General features: G+C 36.7%; 1 protein-coding gene across 6 annotated transcripts in view; it reads right to left on the reverse strand.

The window, feature by feature from the left end:
- Positions 1-26,192, reverse strand: part of fray (oxidative stress responsive kinase frayed) — a 147,399-nt gene that overhangs the window by 13,089 nt on the left and 108,118 nt on the right. For all 6 annotated transcript variants that reach the window (XM_069842681.1, XM_069842679.1, XM_069842682.1 and 3 more), the window contains 8 exons: positions 23,105-23,319; positions 22,517-22,629; positions 16,486-16,736; positions 14,743-14,908; positions 8,164-8,399; positions 6,841-6,955; positions 6,645-6,749; positions 5,106-5,287 (listed from right to left, as the gene is read on the reverse strand). In XM_069842681.1, coding sequence (XP_069698782.1) covers positions 5,106-5,287; positions 6,645-6,749; positions 6,841-6,955; positions 8,164-8,399; positions 14,743-14,908; positions 16,486-16,736; positions 22,517-22,629; positions 23,105-23,319 — 1,383 coding nt within the window. The remainder of the gene's footprint in view (positions 1-5,105; positions 5,288-6,644; positions 6,750-6,840; positions 6,956-8,163; positions 8,400-14,742; positions 14,909-16,485; positions 16,737-22,516; positions 22,630-23,104; positions 23,320-26,192) is intronic.

Below are 26,192 nucleotides of genomic sequence, written 5' to 3' on the forward strand. Positions count from 1 at the left end.
CGTTTCCCAGGATTCCACAATGGGATGGTATCCATTGGAATACAATTCTTTTATTGAGTGATATTAATTGAGAGAGCATTTTAGTTATTTCTGCTGTTTGAGATGAAGGTGTGTGTTTAGAGACTATTGATAGAATAGCTGCTTTGGAGTCTGACAATATAACTTCATTCTTAAATTTATTGATGTGGCATAGAAGATTCCTGAGACTTTCACTTATTGCAGTGATTTCTCCATCAAAACTTGTTGTTCCATATCCAAGAGATCTATAAAGTGAGAAGAGACAGCACATAACACCTGCACCGGCACCTTGTTCTCTGGAGATCAAGGATCTGTCGGTGTATAAATGAAGCCAGTTTTGTGGAGGATACCTAATATTAATTGTCTCTAAAGACAATTGTTTCATTATTTCAGTGTTTACGTAACGACTATTAATGTCTATACACGTCTAATAATGATGATGGTAATGATATAATAATAACACAATTTAACAACGGTTTTCAACCCAGTATTATTTTAACAGTTTTACAGCAAGGTATACTTTCACAACTATGCAAGTAGCACGAAATTAATCTGAAAGTAAGATCAAATTAATGATGGAAAGCTATTCAGTAAATGAACACGACCAGTATAATATGATACTTCTACTCAATCATTCCAATAGCTCTGTGCTATCATGCCTGCTCACAGACCAGAAGGTTGAGAGTTCGAATCCTGGGGGTCGAAGATTTTTGTTTTCATTATGCAGGTTATATTTCGTTTATCATCATTATATTTTACTGCAAAATTTACAAATGTTCGTCTACTATTAGAAATAGATTACTTTTCTTCCTAACTTTTAAAATGCGACAACAATCGAAGTAAAATGATTTTCAATAGCTGCCAGAGCAACCACGTGTGTACTGAGCATGCGCAGTATGTTATAACTGGAACTTGGAAAATTCAGGTGACCCAAATTTTGTTTCTGCGTCTGTACATAAATTCAATCTTCAGTCTTATACTTAGCACTTCATTTTCTTGTCTTTCCAACCTTCTTAATGTTGTGTGTCTAATATTTGACGTAAGTCCAATCTAAACACCATCTTCTCATTACAATTATCAGACAGACATTATCACATCCGTCTGCCCACATGTGACAAGTTCTTCCAACTTCATTTCTAGGCTTTCATGAAAGTTTGAAGTCTGGTTATGATCGATCATTTGTTACGCACTTTTGCCATAGAAACTGATATAAATTCTATGACATGATACACATTCGTCTATCTACAAATGATCATCAAAATGGAGGACTTGTGAAATTCCAGAATTAATGTCGTTCATTCACTTAGTATGTAGTTCTTGGACATGTCATTAAGATATAGCTTTGAAGAAAACTGGAACCGGTTGTAGGTCTACTTTGAGGTTATGTTCACATACTGCTGCTACTGATGAAGTTTAATGCGAATTTTTAGAATTTTATGAAAGAGCAGATGACAGAAATATAAGCAAACTATCGTAACAAATGAACACTGAAAAGGTTTGCAATGGTTAAAAACCTCTACCCCACGTCATATACAGGCCAGTCACTTTATGGTGACAGCTCTGGCCTGGCGACGCAGTGGTTTGGGCGAGTTCACCGTTTGTTCGAAGGGGTGTTCATTTTAGTCTTCCCCTGGCTGCGCTAGCGGTCACATCTCGGGAGCGTTAGTGTGGGCGTACAGTCGCGCTAAGGACGTACTACACCACCACTGCCTTGTGCATTGCAATTTAGTGTGTTTGTTACGTACATTTCATTTAGTTACTTAAATAATTGTAGTGCTTCTGTTTTGTATTGTTTAGTGTGTAGTATTTATTGTCTAGATTCACTGCTATTTTCTGTTTGTGAAAATGCTGCCTGTTAGAAGTAAACTGAAAGCTCGGGTATTGCATTCGCAGTCGCGAGAAGTCGTGGGCAACCTGTAGCGCTTTATGAAGATAGTGTTGGAAGAAAAAACGTAATAAATGTTGGAAAACTTGTAGCAGAGTTTACCGCTGTGTCTGAGAGCTGTGTTAGCCGAATAATAAGGGAGACTAAAGACATTGATAATCGGCGCCAAAATCAACTGTGGACAGCTTTAATGAAGCTGTCATAAGACAAACCAAAGCACGAGTTCTATATTTCACAGAACAGCGGCCCAGACTTAAAAAAAATATATATTATTGAAATTGAAAGACTATCGACTTTCAGGGAGGTATCTCGACTTTGAGGGAAGTTATTATGAAATCAGGATTTTATTAGAAAAAAAAAACACAAAATAATCGCTAAATTCTGGTCGAGCATCACAGCATTAGGGCCAAAAGTTTGCAGTATTTGAGGAAAATAAAGAAGTACAGAGAAGAAGGCCGCTCCATCTTTTACATGGATGATGATGATGATGATGATGGGAAAGGTAACAGTGAAGCACTGATGAACATTAACGGTATTTCCGCATGAGTATATTTCATTGTTAATTAGTGATTATCTGTTAAATATAGTGATTCAATTGCTGCTCATTGTATTTCTGCATTAGTGTGTATTAGTGAATATTGTTCCGGAGTATGAAGTGAACACAGTCACAGGAGCTCAAAATTATGCAGACGCTGCAACGTGAAACTTCATTTCTGATATGACTGTATTTCCCTCCCTCCATTCGCTCCGTCTCGGGTCGGTCTCCCTCCCACAGTCGAACCTTCTCCTCTCTCGCGTCGACGAGCTGTCACCATAAAGTAACTGGGCTGTATATAATTATGATCCAAAAACTTTGCATGATCATTGTTCAATGGGAAGTATGCCAATTTTGTTAGGATTACAATAACAGGGTGCATATGGATGCCCCAACCTCAGAAAGGATTAATCACAATCGTCATAAAATGTAGGCAAAGACGCAAATCGCTACACATCAACGTGTGGCATCTAAGTCCTCTGGCGTCTGACCAACAGAAAAATATTAAGATACTCAAAACAGAAGCAATGTGAAAAAATAAGACTAAAATATTAGATTTCCTCCAAAAATAAAAATAAATGACACTCTAAAATATTCAAACACCCTAAAAATTACGTAATAACAGATCAAAACCATCAAATATGATTGTCTGTAACATCTATATAGGAATTAGGGTAATGGAATTAGGAAAAATAAATACAATTTGATGTAAGATTTAAGAGTGTCTAATGAATGAAATGAAATAAGCTATGAATAATAGTGAATCCTACAATGATGATGATGATGATGATGATGATGATGATAATAATAATAATAATAATAATAATAATAATAATGTATTAAATCAGAATGTACTATTTACAGGACAAGTAATGAACTGTGTTGAACCACAGACATCTAACAATTAACAGGTATACTGTATATAAGCACATTACAGTACCTCGTAAATAGTCATTGTTATTTATCCATCTGTATGTGAATAATGCCAAGCTTATATTAACTTTCTATAGTTACACCTGTATTTTGTACGAGTCCATGTCAAAGCACAACTGAATTATAGTATTTCTTTTTTATTTATTGTAAACTCTCCATGGAATATAATAAATGCTTCCAAGTAGGTTATGTATTATGGGAACTCCTTTTGTGTACAGGAATAAGTCGAAATTCCGTTCCACAAAATTCTTTCACTTTTGCTATTAGTGTAGATCGAAAATAGCCGTTACACATCAGGACCATAATCATACTAGTAAAACCTCTATTATCCGTGATAATCAAGAGGGTGGACTGGATGGTTAATAAAAAAATCGAATAAATCGTACCATGTAATATTTTCATAAATTAAGTGCACATTACAATTTTTGTAATTTCCTCTGTAATGTTGGTGTTTACTAGTGTGTTTTAGTTCGAACTTAGGTTTAAGATACAAATTAGATTAATTTTAAATGTTATTTCAAGTGATCGTGCTTCATTTAATTTAGGATATTCCCTGTTATTATTATTATTATTATTATTATAAATTATTGTTAGTATTAATTATTAGCATTATTATTAATTGTATTTTTAATTAATAAGTTTATTATTGTCATTATTGAGTGTAATTAGTTACCACTGCCACCGGATATATACTCATTGCAGTGTGAATACATACATACATACATACATACAACATGCTAGGAAGTGGACCAGAAGTTCACCAATTTACGTCTGTCTGTAAGGGCCAGGAAGAGGTCTCGTGTTGGAGATTCACAGACTTCATACACTCTATTCTTGTTTTCCATTAATCGCGCAGTTTCAACACAATCTTGTGTTCTGATGCGAAATGAGCTGCAGTTTCTCTTTTCCCAAACCTCTCAATTATTTGAATTTTTATTTCAATACTCAGCAAAACACTTTTGACACTTGTGGAAAATATTTTGCATAGAAGATATAAAGCACTCGAACAGTAAGACAAGGATGATTGCTGCACGGGTTTGCTATAAATTGTGCGGAAGTTCTTGGAACCATTTCTCTGAAAGAAGGTGGAGACTATTTTACAAGTTGGGAAAAACGCCTTCAAGTAACGGTTCTTATTGCCACAAGTAGTACTATGTAATGGTGAAGGTTTGTAATAATACACTCTACAAAAAATAGGTAATAATGTAAGTACTTTTTTGGTAGGCTATTTTACAACGCTTTATCAACATCTTTGGTTATTTAGCGTCTGAATGAGATGAAGGTGATAATGCCGGTGAAATGAGTCTGGGGTCCAGCACCGAAAGTTACCCAACATTTGCTCGTATTGGGTTGAGGGAAAACCCCGGAAAAAACCTCAACCAGGTAACTTGCCCCGACCGGGAATCGAACCCGGGCCACCTGGTTTCGCGGCCAGACGTGCTGACCGTTACTCCACAAGTGTGGACAAATAATATAAGTATAGAGCTACATTTTCCCGCAAGAAAGAAAGAAAAGAGCGAGAGAAAGACAGTCGGATAATCTGCCAATCGGTTAATAGGGTGATGGATAATCGGGGTTCTACTGTATTAGAATATTCCCGAAAATATAAGTAAAATGTAAATAACCAAGAATATCAAAATATTTAAAACAAAATGTAAAGAAGACAAACTAGACAAATGTACTAGCATTACCAAAATGCCTGAAACTCCCATAAAAGAAGAGAGCAGCACCCACCTCATCCTGAGCACCAGGTTGACGGGGGGGATGACCTGGGCCTGCATGCGGTACAGGTTGTCTTGGCTGGCGTCCGGCCCCAGCACCTCGCTCGTCCTCGTGCTGCCCTCCGTGTCCGTCAAGTCCTTCTCGCTGCCCGACGAGCCCACAGTCTCTATGTTGTTCATCGGCTTCTCCGCACACTGCCACAAAATCAATTTCTAAAGAATCGAAAGCTTATCGAGTTGACTACATAAAAACAAACCTCGTCCATCACAGTTTTTAACTTCTGATGCAAGCAATGCAGCTGTAAAGTTTTTCAAGTTATGTGTACAAGAATGTGTCAGATGAGATGAATGCAAAGCTACTACCATACAGGGTGTTCACAAATGATTGAAGCAGGTATTTTGTTTAACATATGATCACAAAGCTGTAGTTACATAGAAAAACTCACCAAGTCTTTTGACATGTTACAGGTACTCGATATGTGCTCCTCTAGTGACTGCACACATCAACTCTGTAATCAAGTTCGTCCCACACTCGATGTAGCATGTTTATGTCAATTTCAGCAAAATCATTAATGATGTGAGCCCAGAGTTCTGGCAGATAGACTGATAACGATGGCACAAATACTGAATCCTTCACATATCCCCATACAAAAAAGTCACAAGGGATGAAGTCGGGAGAGCATGCAGGCCATTACGGCAGTTCGTTATCATTATTCCCAATATGACAAATTCATCAGTTTCACACAGCCTGGTGTTTAAGAAGTCATCAATGTCGACATACAAATGAGGTGGAGCAACATCTTCAGGCACAGGACGACGATCCATTGATTTCCCTTCAGAGGCATCTTGTAGATTTAAACTGTTCATACCATCACTGAATGGAGTTGACGCTGGGTGTATCTTTATGGAACTTGATTTTAAAGCGTTGTTAAACCAATGTGACAAACTGACTTGAATGGAATTAGAGGATAGCATATGCTTTCTCACAGTTTGTCGCCATCTTACAACTGTAGAACTCTCACGGCTGCAGGCAGAAACATATGCTTGCTGGACAATTCAAACAAAACTTAAAAGAGCTTCAATCATTTGTAGACACAGTGTTCAAAGAGAAGTGGACGAGCATACACTGTAATTGTAGCTTTAACAAACATTAGACAAGACTTACCTAGGTAATGAAAGGGTATAAAAAATGTGTAAAATTAAACTCAGTCGAATTAACAAAGAAGTACAAAAGGTCTCGAGATCTGGCACAAAATGTTGAATCTCTTTTTCATCATACATGTAGAAGTTACTTACAAATGAAGTGCAGAAATAAGATGTGGGTATCTTAAGCAGAACTTAATCAGTGACTGTCATTTTATCAAACAAAAGCAACTGACCAACAGACATTCTTTGCTGTCATTCATTTGTACAAATACAGTGACCTGGGTTTGAATTCTGACACCACTCTTAGTGTTGGTTAACAATTTTCAATTAGGCATTGGACCTGAACCTTGAAAGCAGATGATGATTAAGAATATGCAAGAATTAATGAAGACATATGTTATCTAACCTCGTCATCTGATGATTCACCACCTTCTTCTTCAGATGACCAAACCCATTCGCCTGTTACAGTTCGATGTAATCGCCCTGATGTGCCAGGCTGTCGTTTTGATGCCTGGCAAAATTAAGAACAAGTTCTCGTTATGTGCGAACTGCAACACTGACAAACATAATAGAATGCAATGCTGCTGGTGTATTATACATACTTTCTGCACTCTCGTCTCTAAACTTGGACCAATGGCAACTAATGTCTGTTGAAGGTACTTTCTATCTTTAGCTTTCTTGAAAAACGGATGTTTCAGGAGTTCAGTTGCTGTTGGCCTGAAAATGAAATATGCGATGTAAACAATAAGTGTGCAGCACTGCTTTCCTTTGGCACCAAGTTACACTGCTAGTAAAATAATTCGTGTGAAGATCAGAGGAATAGCAGTTTTCCTCTCAAAGATGTCAACACACTAATGAATGCATCATAATTGAAGAGCAGAAATGGCCATTGTTTGGCATTTTTCATATTTATTCTGTGTTTAATTTCCTCCCAAGTGTCATTTATATGTGTTACTGTTGCTCCATGATATTTGAATTTTTCCATCTCTTCGAAGGATAAATTTCCAATTTTTATATTTCCATTTCGTACAATATTCTCGTCACGAGACAATCATTTACTTTGTATTTTCGGGATTTACTTCTAACCCTATCGCTTTACTTACTTCAAGTAAAATTTCCACGTTTTCCAAAATCGTTTGTGGATTTTCTCCTAACATATTCACGTCATCCGCATAGACAAGAAGCTGATGTAATCCGTTCAATTCCAAACCCTCTCTGTTATCCTGAACTATCCTAATAGCATACTCTAGAGCGAAGTTAAAAAGTAAAGGTGATAGTGCATCTCCCTGCTTTAGCCCGCAGTGAATTGGAAAAGCATCTGACAGAAACTGGCCTATACAGACTTTGCTGTAAGTTTCACTGAGACACATTTTAATTAATCGAACTTGTTTTTGGGAATACCAAATTCAATAAGAATATTATATAAAACTTCTCTCTTAACCGAGTTATATGTCTTTTTGAAATCTGTCAATAACTGATGTACTGTACCCTTATACTCCCATTTTTTCTATTGAATACAAAAAATCTGATCAATAGTCGATCTATTACGCCTAAAACCACACTGATGATCCCCAATAATTTCATCTATATATGGAATTAATCTTCTCAAAAGAATATTCGACAAAATTTTGTATGACATCAACAAAAGTTACTGTGTTATATATTACAATAAATAGAAATGATTCATATATTACATTTACATTTAAGATGGATATATATTCTTCACAACTACATAAACAGTTTAAAAAATAAACACAACAACAGAAGTGGGAAACCTTTTACAGTTTCCTGTAAAATTTTCTGAATGACACATACAACCTTTGCCATTTCTACTCTTCAATTATTTTAGTTAACAAATTATGGAAGAATGCAAAAATAACGTTCTCTGGCATATTCTTGATATCTGCATGTTCTTGGAGCCTCACCTTTTAGACGGATCTTTCTGCAGGCAGTCAACTATCATCTTGCGGAAAGTCTTGCCATACGCTTTGTACTGGTCCTTCTCCTCCGCACCAGTATCTAGCGTCGGAGGGTCATTCTGGAGCGTCAACATTAGCACTTTCATTGGTGGGTATTTGTGGTAAGGGGCAGTGCCTGTCGCCATTTCAATTGCTGTGATTCCAAACGACCAAATATCAGCCTTGAAGTCATAACCGTGGTCCTGCCCAACAGAACAAATCACGCCCACAGTTACATTACATGTCTCATATTTGTTGTGTTCTATAAGATAAAAGACAATGCCAATAGTTCATTATGGGAGTTACTTCACATTATGATCATTTTTATTTACAATGAACTTATGATCGCTAACTCCTTTCACATCCTTGTCAATGATACAATATCCTTGCAACACTCAGGTATTACTATTACATCCACTGTTAGCCACCAGATTGTACTGTGTGACATAGGAATCCTGGTTGTACCTTTCTCCTAAAAGAAGTCCAGAGACAAACACGGTACCCACTAAATGCAACAGCATTTGTCTGTTCTATCGAAAATTGTTGCTTTCCAGTAACTCAGAAAGCACTTAACATGGTCTCTCCACTTTTGCTGGGGGAAGGAGGGAGGTACCATGATGATGACACATACTTTTTATTAAACATTTGCAACAATTCAGTTCATTATGTTACCAGTGACATCGTTTATAATTTATGTAGTTACCCAAAGAAAGATTGGGCTGTTGGAATATTCAAAGTCCCAGATCACAAGATAACGAGTAATTCAGTTATTTAAATTCACTGTATTTGTTGTTGGAACTCGTTCAGAAACTCACTTCAGAAATTGCAATAAAATGTTAATTTGTTGTAAATTATAGATAAATGCAATTTTTTTCTTTTATAAGTTTTGAAAGGATACAGGTAGCAAAGAGGTAGCTAAATGGAAGAAACACCTAATTTTTATTTTGTTTATAACAAATGATATGAACTGACCAGAGATGATTTGTTTTACTTTTATTTTTATTCCCTTTCCAACAGAAAATGAAATGAAGAAAACTTTGAAGTTATGGATTTATTTTAATATGTTCTAACAATAATAATAAAGTTAGATATAACATAAATTTTTCAATGTCATTGTAAATGCGGTGACTTTTTTAACAATAACAATGACATTTAAAATGTTTAAAAGAAGCATTGTTTGCTGTTGTTTAGTCAACTGTCTGAAGACAGGTCTGGAACCCACATGTGACACCAACAAGGCATCACTCATGAGGCAACTAGGCCAGGAGATAATGGGATAGGGTGGCCAGTTTCTTTCCCCCTCCACTGCATACATCGCCAACTAGCTACATATTTCACTAATCAGACTTCAGATGCATACAAACAATTGTTCTTCCTCTGGCACATATCGTCAAGTGAGATGTACTGCCTGATAATAGATGTACATATCAGCCAGAACCTCAATCAGAGATAACTTATTTTAAATAACAACAACAACTTAATTGAAATACTATTGCATGGAGATCAAGTATTGAATCCTTGGACAGAGGGAAGAAACAGGGATTTTCCCTTTAAGTTCAGAAAAAATTGACAGCAGTTATCTGATAGATGACTCAATACTGTAGCTAACGAAGGGAAATTAATACATGTAGGATCCAAAATAAGGATCAGAACGGAGAGATGATTGTAGATTCATCAGCGTCTTGTTAAGATACCGTTTGTTTATGTTAGTTAATAAGTATGATTGTAGCATTTATCCAACCTCTTGGTCTCACAGCAGGTGCCATTCCAAAATACTGACAAAGGATGTCATCTGGCTAGAAGGACAAACCTTGCTTCAATCTAACTGTAAGCACAATATCTGTTAATTCCTAGCAGCTCAATATAAAACATACTCGACTTCAAATTTTTACAAGACAAAGATCTATTACTATCCCCTAAGAATTGAATGAATTATTTCCCAACAAAAATTTGTTCTGCTGCATTAAAAATGTTAGTAAATATAATCACAGGAACAACAAACAGCAATTCTATTTCAATGTCTGATGTGCGATGAATGTTTGGGAATTCAAAACTGGTTAACAACAACAGATTTTTGACCACAGTAAAAGAATTTGGCTTCTATCGAGAGGGAAGTAAAACCAGAAGATCTATGTTACAGATTTCATGTTATGTAACAAAACCCTGACCCTAAATGAGACAGCCACATGCAAAATTTGCCACTAAATTCTTGCATAAGTTAAAATTCAACTCCTGCCATTGTTCTTGCCTATTAACATATCTTAGAATTCTGACTCCTATAGTCGCGACACTGTTATTCCCGGCGTGACTCCTCCTCTTTGCTTACGTCTTTGGAAGTGAAGGCTCTATAAAGTATAGGTAGGTAGTATCGTTCGCCATTTTTGTTCTTTCGTTCCAGAGCTACCAGACGAGGAATCTATTTGCCACACCGTTGAACATTATCATGTCGTAGTTCCTATGATAATAAATCAAATGCACTGTAATTCAGCAAATAACTGAGCGGCAAATAACGTCCTCGTGTGCTTTCTGCGAACGTCAACGAAAGAGCCAAAATGGCGGGCGATTATATTAAGAATTTATCGACCCTTAGGAAATGCATAACGCCTTCATCAGCGAATCGCAAGACGCACACATTTAAATGTAGCCGACCTGCAACGTGATTGGCTGCCGGACATTAGAGCGACGGGACTATAGATATATCTACCTTAGAGAAGAAACTCTTCTCATGATTAGACTATCAAGAATTGAGGAAATTCTCAGTTGACTGAACTGAAAATTACCATATTTGGTGCATACATATTCAACACAAATTTTTAAAACGTATTTTCCAAATAGCATATTTAATCGCGAAATTTCCCTCCTCCAGTAATTTCCTCCTCCTCCCCCAAGATTGGGGCATATTTTTTAGAATTTTCATTTTCCTCACTTAATTTGCTCCCTGTGCATGAGTGTGTCTTTCGTGGAATTTAAAGCATTGTAAAAACACGCATGGGAAATCCGAAGTTATTATCCAATCCTTATACAGTGAAAAATGCAGTGATTCCTCTGATGACAAGGAAGATGATCTGAATAGAGTATAAAGTATATGTTGTTGTTGTTGTTTTCTAATGCCAGGCATTTGACAATAAAGTCATTTGACCTCTTGCACTCCAATATTTTTCAAAGATATTGTCATGGTTAGCCACTGACGCACAGATTTTGAGATGTTAAATGGCAAGTTGTAGCCGATTTAAGTGAACACCATATTTTAATGTTTTGGTCGCTACTTCATTCACACACAACCCCCAGACTGTCTGGAGAACCACACCTGCTGTTGGTCGACGGGTCAACTGGACCTAGCTGGGAGATCTTGTTGATCACCAGCTTTCCCTCCTTAAGCCACTGGAGGACGATTTTAATGCCATAGCAGGTCAGCACTAGGAACAGAAAGTAAGAAGGGTAGGAAGGAAAGGGAAATGAACCCCTAGGCCTCGAATGCTCTAGTACTGTCGGGGTCGAAGAAAGTAAGAGTTCAGTCAGAGGACTGGATAGGAAAGGCTAAAGAGAGAATTAGGTATTGAATAGAGGAAAATTATACCAAATTCGGTCATTAACTCATCAAGCTGACCAGTGCTAACTGATGAGTAGCCCCTCCCTCGTAAAATTATGCTTACTAACAGCTGCACCACGGGAAGGTAGGGATGGGACATTGGGTATTTGTCCAGGTTGGTTCCTTAAAGCCTTCAATGGGAAGGATTAATGGCTCTCCCCCCTGTATTCGACAAATACCGTTTTGCAACTGTATAAAGTATATGTAGATTATGTTTATTTTCTTTACATAATTAATAAGTTAATTTTCATACGAATACTTTTCGCGTGAAGTTTAACAGCACAATCCAAGGTTAGTCGGGATGACACCATCAGCATTAGAACTAACACACAGCATTACAAAGAAAAGCCGTAAAATTGCCTGTAATTACTGAAATTGTATAATACATATATCCTACAGTAATTTGGTATTAAACAATAATATGAATTCTTAATGTTATTTATGACCAGTTTATTGCGATATTTTGTACTCATCACGTAATTCCTCCCCCCTTTTTGCCTCCGGATTTTGAGAGGAAAAAAAAAGTTGGAAAATTACGCGCTTAAATAGGTAAATACTCCAGACCCAACAGTTCCCAAAGCTTCTTTCTTTCCTAGAAATGTTTAAACTGCTCTTTGCAATCTCTTCGGTATTTGGTCCCAGAAATCTGAGGGATCACGAATCTTATCACTAAAAAAATGTTCAGATAACACAGAGTGCCATCGTGTGCAACTTACAGAACTGAGGCTTCTACATACAGCTCAGACTCTGTATGCCACATAGCATCGTGCATTACAGGAGCTATGCTCGGTTCAAGTTTGTCGAGTATGGCGAAGTTCGGAATTCGCCGATGTTCGCTCTCTATCATGTTTGTTCAGCCTTGTTATGAAAATATTCGCTGTCCTCCACTCCCACCCCTTCATGTTTTAACCACTTAAAGATTTTAGTACGTATCTTGCAATTAGTTTTTCATATGGAATAAGATGAATTCTGTAATATCTCGGTTGCCTCTCCCATGTTCGAACATTGCAGGACACTATTGCTACAGTACTCGCAGCTTTACTTTCCTCCCAAACATTTTTTGCCCGAAAAATCCATTTTTGGCCGAGTTTCAACCTCTGACCCCCAGACCTAATGTCGATCAGATTAATGTACTCAGTCAAGTCCTGATCCAACCGACAATTATTTGACGTAGTCTGTTACGAATTATGACTTCCTTTAGAGAATACCCCCTATGTTGCTGTGTTGACACAAGATCACCTTAGAACTATGGTGCAATAATCTTACATAATAACTGTTAAGAACAAGTATCTGAATATATTTACTTACTGGCTTTTAAGGAACCCGGAGGTTCATTGCCGCCCTCACATAAGCCTGCCATTGGTCCCTATCCTGAGCAAGATTAATCCATTCTTTATCATCATATCCAACCTCCCTCAAATCCATTTTAATATTATCTTCCCATCTACGTCTCGGCCTCCCCAAAGGTCTTTTTCCTTCCGGCCTCCCAACTAACACTCTATATGCATTTCTGGATTCGCCCATACGTGCTACATGCCCTGCCCATCTCAAAGTCTGGATTTAATGTTCCTAATTATGTCAGGTGAAGAATACAATGCATGCAGTTCTGCGTTGTGTAACTTTCTCCATTCTCCTCTAACTTCATCCCTTTTAGCCCCAAATATTTTCCTAAGAACCTTAATCTCAAATACCCTTAATCTCTGTTCCTCTCTCAAAGTTAGAGTCCAAGTTTCACAACCATAAAGAACAACCAGTAATATAACTGTTTTATAAATTCTAACTTTCAGATATTTTGACAGCAGACTAGATGACAAAAGTTTCTCAACCGAATAATAACAGGCATTTCCCATATTTATTCTGCGTTTAATTTCCTCCCGAGTGTCATTTATATTTGTTACTGTTACTCCAAGATATTTGAATTTTTCCACCTCTTCGAAGGATAAATCTCCAATTTTTATAGTTCCATTTCGTACAATATTCTGGTCACGAGACATAATCATATACTTTGTCTTTTCGGGATTTACTTCCAACCCTATCGCTTTACTTATTTCAAGTAGAATTTCCGCGTTTTCCCTAAACATTTGTGGATTTTCTCCTAACATATTCACGTCATCCACATAGACAAGCAGCTGATGTAACCCGTTCAATTCCAAACCCTCTCTGTTATCCTGAACTTCCTAATGGCATATTCCAGAGCGAAGTTAAAAAGTAAAGGTGATAGTGCATCTCCCTGCTTTAGTCCACAGTGAATTGGAAAAGCATCACATAGAAAGTGGCCTATACGGACTCTGCTGTAAGTTTCACTAAGACACATTTTAATTAATATCTGAATATAATCTATAACCTATCATATAATGTGGATGTTGCTGGTTACATTATCTGAATATAATCTATCATATAATGTAACCAGCAACATCCCAAAAATCACATTACTTTCAACAGCTCACAGGCACTAAGAAACTAACCCTATCTACAGGGGGTTGAAAAAAGAAACAATTACAACGAAGATTAAACAACTACTGACCACATGATTGACTATTAAGAAGATGCAGTGGCCAACAGTAGCAGACCCAAGAGCAACACTGATGATGACATGCTGCACAATGAGAAGGCAGTGCGAAGGTTGGATCTTTCTTCGTCTTCCTCTCCGGGCTCACTGGCCTAATGAGCAGAATGTTGTTCTCTCTTTTCTGCTCACATGGAAATGAAGGAAAAGCCAGTTCTCGAATCGAAATGTTATAAGTCCTTATATATTTCACTGATAATGGGAAAAGTGGAAGCCACAATTCTTCTGAGTGATCATCACTGCTTCCTCCCCTCATTTACAACAAAAATTGTCCCAACATTGTATGAGAAGTCCACGAGTTTAAAACACAACTAAAGCTTCGTCACTCTATGCACAACCTGCTTGTTTATCTCACTCCGGCTTGTACAAACCTCAGAGAACTGAAACTAACTTGTTCCATGACTTCAGGAGCCATCCAGCATGGCGTCCCAACAAACGTGTGACGCACTTTCTGTCTGGAAAGGTCTCTGCCAGTAGCCAACCACGCCGACACACCAAAGTCTGCTATCTGCACAGTTCCGTCTTCTCCCAGCAAAATGTTGCCGGCCTTCACATCTCTGTAACATCAGGAAATTCAAATTGTTAAGCCTGAGTTGGCAGAAGTATACCGACACTGACTTGATTAACAATTCTTAAAAAAAAATGTAAATTTAACGACTTTGCTATCATTTGAGCTGCTGGCAGAGACATTCATTAACATATTAAGTCATAACAGCAAATAAGTAGCTTCAAAACGCAACATATTGCAATCATGTAATATGAATTGTTTTCTTTGTCCTACTTTATTACATGTTTATTCCAATTACAGTCAATGAACACAAAGTGTATTACACCTAGTCAAAAATAAAAATTACAAAGCAATAATAAATATTAAAATTTACAAATTTTCGTAATATGTATTATTAAAGTAAGTATTCATTAATATTATAAAAGGACTGACAGTACCCATAAGCCAATCAGAGATTAGTTAGTTATCTTAAATTTTCCCTTGCTCATGTAACAAATATCAATGAATTTCATTAGACACTCTTAAAGCCATGACATCAATATTATCTATAGTCTTAGTTAATCTAAAATGAGGCATGTCAGACAGAGCTTCACTCCTCGTAACATATTTCTGAGAGTTTTATTAAACAAATAATAATTCCAGTAAGTATAGCTCTGTGAGTCTTTATTTTCTCTCTTTAAGGGAAGACAGCAGTGTTCGTACACAGGGGAATTTGTAATGATTCTCACAACTTTCGTTTGCAGTTTAAACACTTTGTACTAACATAATTCAATTTAAATCCTGTGCAAATTCAACCTCGCAAATTTCTAGCGCAATAATTAACAATAGATCCCTATTAGAAACAACTAAATTCAGCTTGTTTTGCTATTAGATCTATGCAAAAGATAGTAAATATCAATACCTTAAAAACAATATACTTTGCATACTTCCACTCGGTAATGAGTTTTGGAATAATATTCTGGGGAAATTCCACAGATAGTAACAATATATTTCTATTACAAAAAAGAGTAATTAGAATAATAGTAGGTGCCAAATCTAGGGAATCGTGTAGGACTATTTTAAAAAACTACAAATAATGCCCATGGCTCGTCAGTATATTCTTTCATTAATAATCTTCCTCATATGCAATCGTGAAAACTTTGTAACTAATTCAACAGTTCATAGCATAAATACAGGTCAAAAATGACTTTCATACTCCATCGGCAAGTCTATCGTGCTATCAAAAAGGAGTGCGTTATATGGCAGTAAACATTTTTAATAGCCTCCCTATCGATATAAAAAATGAAACTCAAAACATAAGATTATTTAGGGCCAAATTAAAGAAGTACCTAATTTCTCACGCCTTCTATTCTGTAGGTGAATTCATGACATTCAATAACGCTTCATGAAATTGATACTAAAACTTTGTGTTGTACTAGTAGACTATATTGTAAATCTCGTCTGTATATATTTCATCTAGACTGTGACTATAAATTAAGACTTTATAATAGTATTAAGTTTTTTGACTTGTTCCATATTCTAGCTGTAAAGCAATGTATGAATACCATGGAATGTTAATAAATACAATACAATACAATACAATACAACTGATCTGTCTCAAGGCACAGTTCTAATCTCTGCTCTCACCTGTGGATCTGCCCGTTGCTATGGAAGTACTCCAGCCCCTTCAGCACCTCTTTAAGAACGGTGGCAATGGTGGACTCGTCAAACACGCCGTGCCGACAGTTGCTGGAGCGCATCTTGTGCTTGATGATGTCCAGCAGCGAGCCGCCCTCCAGCAGACGCAGCACCAGCCACAGCTCTTCGCGCACCACGAAGCTCGTGTAGTACGTCACTACGTTTTCATGGTTGCAAGAGGACATGGCCTGGATTTCTTTCTGTAACAGACAAGAGAACAATCATGACATGTGTAACATGTACAGATTGTGCCCCATTCATTAATCAAATTTAAATTAGGAAAATTTTAACTATCACTCAACTGATTGGGGGGAGGCAGAAAAGAGGACGGAATTTAAATGATTTGCTGCTTAATTCGTTAAAGCATTAGATCCAACTGTCCACCACAGCTCTACAGTTATTTCTTGCTACTGCATTATTTCATTTACTATACCTGCTTTCTACCAGCAATTTTTACATCAATTATCCCTCCTTTCTGTAATTCAGTACTGCCCTAGGGACTGTTACTCTGGTTAACTTCGCCATTACTTGCTTACATATGTCTTACGTTTGATTTATTTGGCTATAGTTTAATCTGTTATCCTTATGAGGTATAACTGCATATGGGGAGGCATTACAAAACTGCTTTTGTTCCTCTACTTCTAGTACAAAAATGTATACTCAAAATTTGTTTCATAACATGACTGAATTATCCAACAAAATTGGTTATTCCTAATTTAATGTTTTTAAGACTGACTAAATTTCTGTGGTTTCAAAGCAAAAGGAGATATGTGTCAATTTTTGGCGATTTTGTGATATATTGTGCATCCTAATGATATCTTTATTATTGCAAACGCTGTCCTGCATATCTCTCTCTAACCCGTTGTCATGAAACATGAATGCTATGGTTTTATACAGCCATTCAAACTTTAAATGCTCACTCCTGAAAAACTGCTAGAAATAACATACTATGTTTCACCTTGGAGACACAGATTTATAAATACATTTTAATGAAATTCTATCATAAAAATCGAATGAAATTTGTAGTCCAACCACATGATTATAGGCCTAATACAAGACGAAATGATACTCTCACTTTGGTTGAAACTAAATGCTTCACATCTGCTGCTTTACTGCATAGTACAAATTATGGTCCATGTCTATTAATGTAATTCTACACCAAAACTTCATCCAGAATTGGCTACTTTCAGTAACGAAATTTACAAATTTCAGAATTAAACATATTATGACAGATTTCCCTAGCTTATATGTATAATGTATTGTAAAGCAAGTTTACTTCTTTCCTAATTATATTATTTCTCTCAATTATCTTTATTACTATATCAGTATGATTTGCTACTAATAACACTAACAATAATAATATTCAACAACATGTCTTTCTGGACTCTGAAATTATGTTTATTCTTATCTCAGTTATTAGTATAATTTTTGTTATTAGCTTTATTATTATCTTCATAGAGTTGTTAATAATCTCATCCTGGTGTAAAAATGTTAGTCTACAAATTACGTACACCTATTTGTAAATATTTACGTCATTATGTTTTGTACTCTTCTGAAGAGCCTGGTCCTGGTATTAGATTACACATATTTGTGAATAAAGTATAATTGAGGACCGTTTTTGCAAAACTTGCTAACTGAAAAAACTAAATTTTACAGGAGAGACAAAACACTATAGTAAGCAAGTTTTGCTGTATGTCTTACTTATAGGAGAAAGCAAGTTTTGAAAAAACGATCACACTTTGACACACTAGAATGAAGAGAAATAACCCAATTTTACTAAGACCTTTTGAACATCATGTAGAGGCTTGCCTTATGTTAACGAATCCATCAAAATCTCAATTTTGCAAATTTTGCAGTTAGCAAGTTTTGCAAAAACGGTCCTCAATTTGTGTAATAGTCCTGCCATCTTATCAAAACACGAACTTTCTTCTTCTGGGGTACTTTTAAGTTTTACATGTTAACTTTCACGTCGAATAGACATGACTGATTTCAAAGAGAACAGCAAACAGGGATTTATTCTGGACCAATCAGTCCAATTCGAACATCACAGAGGTCAACCAGAAGAGGTGAACCAAGAAAAGAAAACATATATGAGTGTACCATTCCCTACTACACATCTAAATACTACACTCAGAACATAGAAGTAACAGGGTTACTGGTTGGCACAAGCAATACAATACTTCAACAGCTTGCGGATAAACACGCATAACTGTTCAATTTGTTCCTCTCCTTTAAGCATGATACATCAGGCCACGTTCTCCTTTCCAGTAATTCTTCACAAGCATGTGTTCATGTGTTTTACACATATGTGGAAGGTCTCGATCTACCCGTGAAAAACATTCGTGAAATAGTGATTATGGCTCTATGGGGTTCGATTAGAATTTTGAAGAATCACCTCTATATCTAAGAAAATCTTTCGCTGGATACAGTATTTAATTATGGTCTCCTTTTCTTTTCTTTTATTGAAACCATTTTTACCTTGTCAATAATAATAATAATAATAATAAAGGTGCGCCCGATAAGGCATTTGAGATCTTGTTAGGTCATTTCTTAGCGTATTCGTTTAGAGTCTTATCGTTATTCTTGTCAATAATGGCAGCTGTAAATTCAGGAAGTTGTTTTTCAGTAAAACTACATATCGGTACTATTAAATAAATAAAATGCTTCAGTTTCCTTCATATACTGCCTGCTAAACACAGAGGCAGTAACTGCAATCTAGTTAGTTCCGAGTTAATTGCACTAAAAAGGTTAGTATTTATAATATCTATACAAATGCACATATCCCTAGCTGTAAATCATTTCTAAGGTATTCAGAGCATCGATACAAGCACAGAACTCTAGTATTAGATGCAAAATGCTCCACAGAATTCCTATAAGTCATTATCTCATTTTTTTTATAAAATTTGCAGTTACTATTAGTATTTTTAGTATTTATTTATTTAACCTGGTAGAGATAAGGCCATCAGGCCTTCTCTGCCCCTGTACCAGGAGATTCCAACTATAATATGAACAATAAAATTACAATTAGTATTAAATTTACAATTACAAATAAAATTACAATCATAATCTTCGTCTTACGATGTTTGGGTGACGTATAAACGTCCATTGATGTGACATATTAATGAATTAAATACTATTATAGGCCTAGTCACAATCATGCCATGGTATGAAAGAAAAATTTCACAACCTCGAGCGGGAATCGAACCTGCGACTTCCTGTTCTCCGGTCAGGCGCTCTACCACTGAGCCAGTATGAAAGGATAATTCTCAAGCCTTTGGCGTGAGACGAACTCGATAGCTCAGTGGTAGAGCGCCTGACCGGAGAACAGGAAGTCGCAGGTTCGATTCCCGCTCGAGGTTGTGAAATTTTTCTTTCATACCATGGCTTGATTGTGACTACAATAGTATTTAATTCATCAAAAATTACAATCAGTATTAAATTTACAATTACAATTATAATAAAAATCAAAATACGAAAAGATTACCTGAGTTAGATAATTTATCATAGAAAAACGAAGAATATTTTATATTTAAGTAACCATGTAGGTTACCTCCTCTGTAGGACATAACAAAGGCACAAGCGTGTGGTGTGCTCTTGAGGACTGGAATTTTTAAGTAATACATCGTAGGCATAGGACTAGATAATGTAATGTTTCTGACTGCCCTATGTGGAGCTAGAAGATACTGTAATTGTTCGCAAAACTGCTGACAATTGTCACACCTGTTTTCCTTGCAATCCCACTATACACAAATACTTCTTACAATTTTTAAAGTAGATTTTTTGTGGTATCTTGAATAATTCTGTTGATTTCCTACATGTTAAACTACAAGTTACCTAACAACACCTGAAAAAATAATGCTGACACACGCATGCTTGCACACATACGAAAAAATCTGAATCTGCTGTAAAAACAGATTTTAATTTTAGCATTGCATCTGTGTGCGCATACCCTTTAAAGGAATATTCCTCGGCGATCCGATAGCTGCCCCAGACTGAGCATGGCAATCCAGCTTCTACCGGACTGCATAACACTACAATCTAAAAACTGCTACAAGTTAACTGTGATTGGAAAGCTCTGAAACTGGCATTGGTCTGGGGAAGGGAACAGGGTGCCACGCCTACAGATCCTCAGTACAACGTTAGGATATTGAACAAATGAGAAACAGTAAATTAACAAGTTTGCATTATATTTTGTGTTAGAACTAGAAAGTCTTTTCGCAGATATTTCGTCTTTTAAAAGAGGATGTGTATTTTCTGTGATTAAAAGACCAACTTAAGGCTGGTTCACAATAAACCGGAAACGAGAATCGGAACGGAAACGAAAAAGGTAAAATTGTTAAAATGTGTACATTTAAATGTGAGCATTCACAATTAACGAAAAGCTTGCCGGAGCCCGGGATCGGGAACGGAGAGTTGGCCAAGTTTCAACTTTGGTGTTCACGTTTCCGATCACAGCCCACTAGATTCATTCTATTGCCATCTAAAAGCTATTTTGTCGTCATATATTTTGTAGCAAGAAGACCGTGACATAACCTATGCATTATTTTGTTCTGTGCTGTGCATCATGGAGCAAGTTTTATTTGATGAGATTCTAATATTGAGTGTTGAGGAAAATCCTCACATTTACGATAAGCGGCGCGCCTCGTATAAAGATGAGAAAATGAAGGAGAATACGTGGCTTTCAATAGCTGCATCTTTGAACACCGATCGTAAGTGAATCATATTTTATTACTGTAGTGGTTGTATTACACACTACATATTCATGCTTCAATTCAATAACTACTGTTGTGTTCATTTTTGTTCTATTACAAATGTTTCTTCTCTAATTATTTTACGTTATGGTAGACTTAAAACAGGCTGTGATAATAAAGATGCATGGGCATATTTATAGTACCGTACCTAATGAAATGTTTCAGTTGAAATTTCGAAGTTAGTTAACCTGTGTTTATGTTGGCTGCCTTGTACTCATGAGAATGCCACTGGTCAATTATAACATCAGAATGCGTAATATCGACTTTACATATCGTTATTGACATGCATATCGATATGCATAGTCGTCTACGTTCTCGGTTTATTGTGAATTTTCATATTCACGTCCTCTGCTTCTCGTTTTCATTCTGGTTCTCGTTCCCGGTTTATTTTGAACCAGCCTTTAAACGGGGAGACATAGGACCACAGTCTACTATATACAGTCACGAAGCTTGAGTTTTGAGGGTGCTAGAAACAATAGACTGTGACGGTACTATTTTGCATTGTCTGTAATGAGGCGATATTAGCGATCCTAGTGGTGAACAATTATCTAATGTTTGCATATTTACTATGTATTGAGCTTCGCGACTGTATATACTAGACTGTATATACCATCGCCCATACAAATATAATGAAGCCCATGTAGATGGTTTTGTGGGCACTTTAATTACAATGCTGCATAAGTTCTGTTTCAACAGAGTACACCTGTAACCTAACCTACATTACATTATGCTGATCTATAACGTCACTGAAACGTTGTGAAGCTTCACTTCTTAAACAGGCCTGTTACTTTGTTAGTACAGGAATCAGCTTCTTACTTTGCTGTGCAGTATAAAAATCATGAGATCACAAATGTGAAGAGCTACATTTATTTAGGCCTACATAAATGTTCACAAGATTTTGTTAGGACGAACTGTACTTACAACAGACTTCAAATCAAAACGTAATGGGGGGGGGGGGAAACTTCAACGTATTAGGCCTATATTAAAAATAAATGTAGTATAAACATTCAACTCTGTGCACGTAAAATTTTTTTAAAATATGCACTACTTACCAACGACATATTCTGCATAACTTTACAGTTCCTTGTCAAATCTAAGTTGCTCACAAAATGCCTCATTAGGTATAACTTGAAACAAACTAACCTAACCATGGAGTTAGCTCATACAACCACTCTTTTCAGATTTAGGTCTTGGCCTAATTTGCAGAATAGTTATAAAAATATGCTCACCAATAGTTCATCCATGCTCGTATTCCATTTCTCGAGATTTATTCGTTTGATTGCACATTTTTCCTGTCTTGGTTTACAGAAGGCACCATGAACCACAGCAGTTGCACCAACACCTACATAAAAGCAAATAAGATGAAATCTTCAACATAATAAAATGACATTCAAGTAAGATTAAAACTGTATACATTATTTGCTTTCACCACAAGCGAGAGTAATAACAATACTACATATGTCTCACGTCCAAATGCCGGTATCTTTTTTCCAATCCCTCAAAGTGGACTATTGCCATTTTTGCCCCCGTGTCAAATTATGAACTGGATACAGATGCAAAGTATATCAATATGCTGCAAAGCAAATTTATTCTATTCCCCAGTAGCTGCGAGAGGCGTGTGTTCGTAAAATTCAATAGAGTACTTTAACACTTTGGCCACATGTTTTTGATAGCCTTAGTAATTATGGTGTGACGTGCACTCGGTGTCAAGTTAACAGATATTTACAAACAAATATATTACCTGATGTGAACAGAGACAGTAGTAAAATAAGGTGTGATATTAATCACACTGCTTTTCATTCTAAAACTATACTAACCGATAACTTCCTTCAGTTCATAATCATCTTTAGTATTGGGCCAACCCTGAGGTGTTACGCCTGCACCAGTTACCGCCATCTTGTGTGCAAGAATGTCACCAATACTCGCTCTAGCGGATTGGGAGTAAGTTGTAAACGGTGGAAGATCGGCATTGGATGATTTGCGACGAAATATTCCTGGAGATCCAGGAGGCATCAGCCCCGGCGATATTTTCCTAAAATTAAAGTGGAAAATAAGACAACAATAGACGAAAGAAATGTGATGAAATAATGAACACTCGTATTTGCTATTCTTAAATCAATAACTAAAATAAAGTAATGTCAGCCTTATGTACTCTTATCATAAGTTCTATTTTCGTAAATCATGCCACAATGCGGCAAATGCAATGTCATGCTCGCACGGGATGTACTGCTAGGGGCATGTTATTTGCTCTCTTCTCTCGATAACTGTAGATGTGTATATTATTGTGCATTAGGTAAGATTCAAAACCTCTGTATAAATCACTAATAACTGAACCCTGAGCAGCTGCCCACTTTTACTGTATGATCTTCGGAAAGTATTTCCTCTTATTTTGATAACCTGTTATTTTCATACGGTTAACCGGTTATTTTTGCTTGCCGGTTTAGTCTAATAACTGGTTATTTTCCTCAATAACCGGACGAATCAAATGTATTTTAAGTCTATCTCAAATTTAATATCAGTCGAACATCGTTTATATTTATTATTTTGTAGTTCATGAAATCGATTCTGTATACGAATTGTCTCGTAGGTCATTCCTAGATGGGGTATGGGTTACTTCTTTGCTTACTTCATCTGTCTATAGATAGCAAAATTAAACGAGACTTCGATTTAAATAGACTGTGATTTAATGTCAATAATCTAAGCCTATCTTAATCGCTTACTTTCTCTGATTGGCCTATAATATATCTCCGAGTATATCTGTAAATTTAATAATCTGATTGGCTATGTATTGTATATTTTTAGTAGAGCCATCGATGTAGCTCAGTCGGCAGACTCGCTGGGTAGGGACGTCGCTAGGGGGGTGCGAAAGGGTGCGCAAGCACCCATAAAAAATCGGAGCACCCCTTTCCGCATCCCAAAGGGCAATTTATTAAAAAAAATACTAGGCGTAAGTTATTTTGAAGAACAAAAACAAACAATTTCTTGGATGTGAAAAAACTACGTCCCTTAATGTATCGTTATAGTATGCGCGCAAGTGCATGACAGAACATTTTGAATTTTTTATGCACCACATTTTTACAACTCGCACCCCATCCGCACCCCCTTGCCCTGATCCTGGCGACGTCGCTGTCGCTGGGCTGCTGATCCGGAGCTGCGTTCGGGCTTGGGTTGGATCCCCCTTTGGTGTCATTGAATGGTTTCTTCCGAGGTTTTCCCCAGCCGTGGGAGTGAAGCCGCATGGTCTACGGCGAGTCCTCGGCATCACTTCATTTCACCCCTTTGATCTGATTACCTGGTTGGGTTTTTTCCGAGGTTTTCCCCAACCAAAAGGCAAATGCCGGGTAATCTTTTGGCGAATCCTCGGACCTCACCTCATCTCACTACATCTCGCCAAAATATTGTAAAAAATTGCAGAAAATTGTAAAAAACTGTAGAAAATTACAAAATTGTAAACCTGTAAAAATTGTAAAATATTGTAAAAATTGTAATTGTAATATTGTAATACAGTATTTAGACTTGTTCCACATCTTAAAGCTTCATTGCTCATGTAAGATCTATGGAATATAATGAATGAATGAATGAATGAATGAATGAAGCACTTCAAACGTCGAGAAATTTTCACTTCAATATTTATTGGTTATAGGAGAATAAATTGCCCGTCAAAATGTTTCATAATTAAGATTATTATTATAAAAATTATGCAATTTTGTTATTTTTTATTTATCTTACCTATGACTCTAATGTGAGTGAAGTAATTAACTAAATTCAATTTCATAATCTCTTATTATTTTTGTACTCGTTTTTTGATCAGGGACGTCACTGATGACCTTCAGCATCAAATGACGTTCTTTCAACTATCAACTCCATTACTGAAGCCTGATCAGAAATTGAAGATCGTGAATGAATATATATGGCCTGGGCTCATCTATCCTTTGCAATGTGCTCCACTTGATCAGCTCCCTGACAGCTTCCTTAAAGATCTGGATAAAGTAATTAGAAGTGCTGTCAAAGAAATGATATCTCTTCCTGATGATACACCTAATGACATGCTATATTCTTCTAAAAAAGTACGTGGCCTAGGGCTTATTAAGGCTGAATGGGAAGCTAATATTCAGCATTTTAACATCTGTAAACGACTCTCACAAGTCAGTGATGATCATCTCCTTCTTGTCAGGAATCTTGAAGAGGAGAAGAAAACTGCTCTCAAGCGCCTGAAAATTCCTGAAGCCAACATAACACCTCGAACAACTGGAATACATCTACGTGATGAATTGCGAAAGAGATCGTTTGACTCCTGGTGTCAGTTACCTCATAAGGGGAAAGGTGTAGTCATCTATGAAGAATATCCAAGAGCCAATTCATGGGTCAGCACTAAAAGGAATTTGTCATCTTCAGAATATATTAATGCAATCAAGATGTCCTGCAACCTTACTGCAGTGCGCTCCGTTCCTGGCAGAGCTTTCAGCACGACCCGTTGCCGTCAACCAGGCTGCAACGAGACAGAAACTCTTGGCCACGTGTTGGGCTTTTGTCGGAAAGGAGAGTTATTGCGTAACAACAGGCATCATAGAGTCCGTGGAGCTATCGCCTGTCTTCTTCGGAACAAGGGTTGGGAAGTTCATGAAGAGGTCCACTGTATTTCTGAAGACGACTCTCACAGAAGAGCAGATATAATAGCAATAAACAGGCAACAACAAAAGGCTATTATCATAGATCCAACTATACGCATGGAGAGAGATCTAAACCAAGCTCATCAGGTTGATCAGGAAAAGAGGGCCATTTATGAACCTTGTATTCCCTACCTTAGTGCCAAGTATAACATCCCTCTCTTCAATTGGTCAGTGACAGGTTTATTTTTTGGTGCTCGGAGTTCTTTACCAAAATTTACATATCATTTTTTAAAAC

This window comes from Periplaneta americana, chromosome 12 (assembly GCF_040183065.1).
Source record: "Periplaneta americana isolate PAMFEO1 chromosome 12, P.americana_PAMFEO1_priV1, whole genome shotgun sequence".
NCBI classification, from domain to species: Eukaryota; Metazoa; Arthropoda; class Insecta; order Blattodea; family Blattidae; genus Periplaneta; species Periplaneta americana.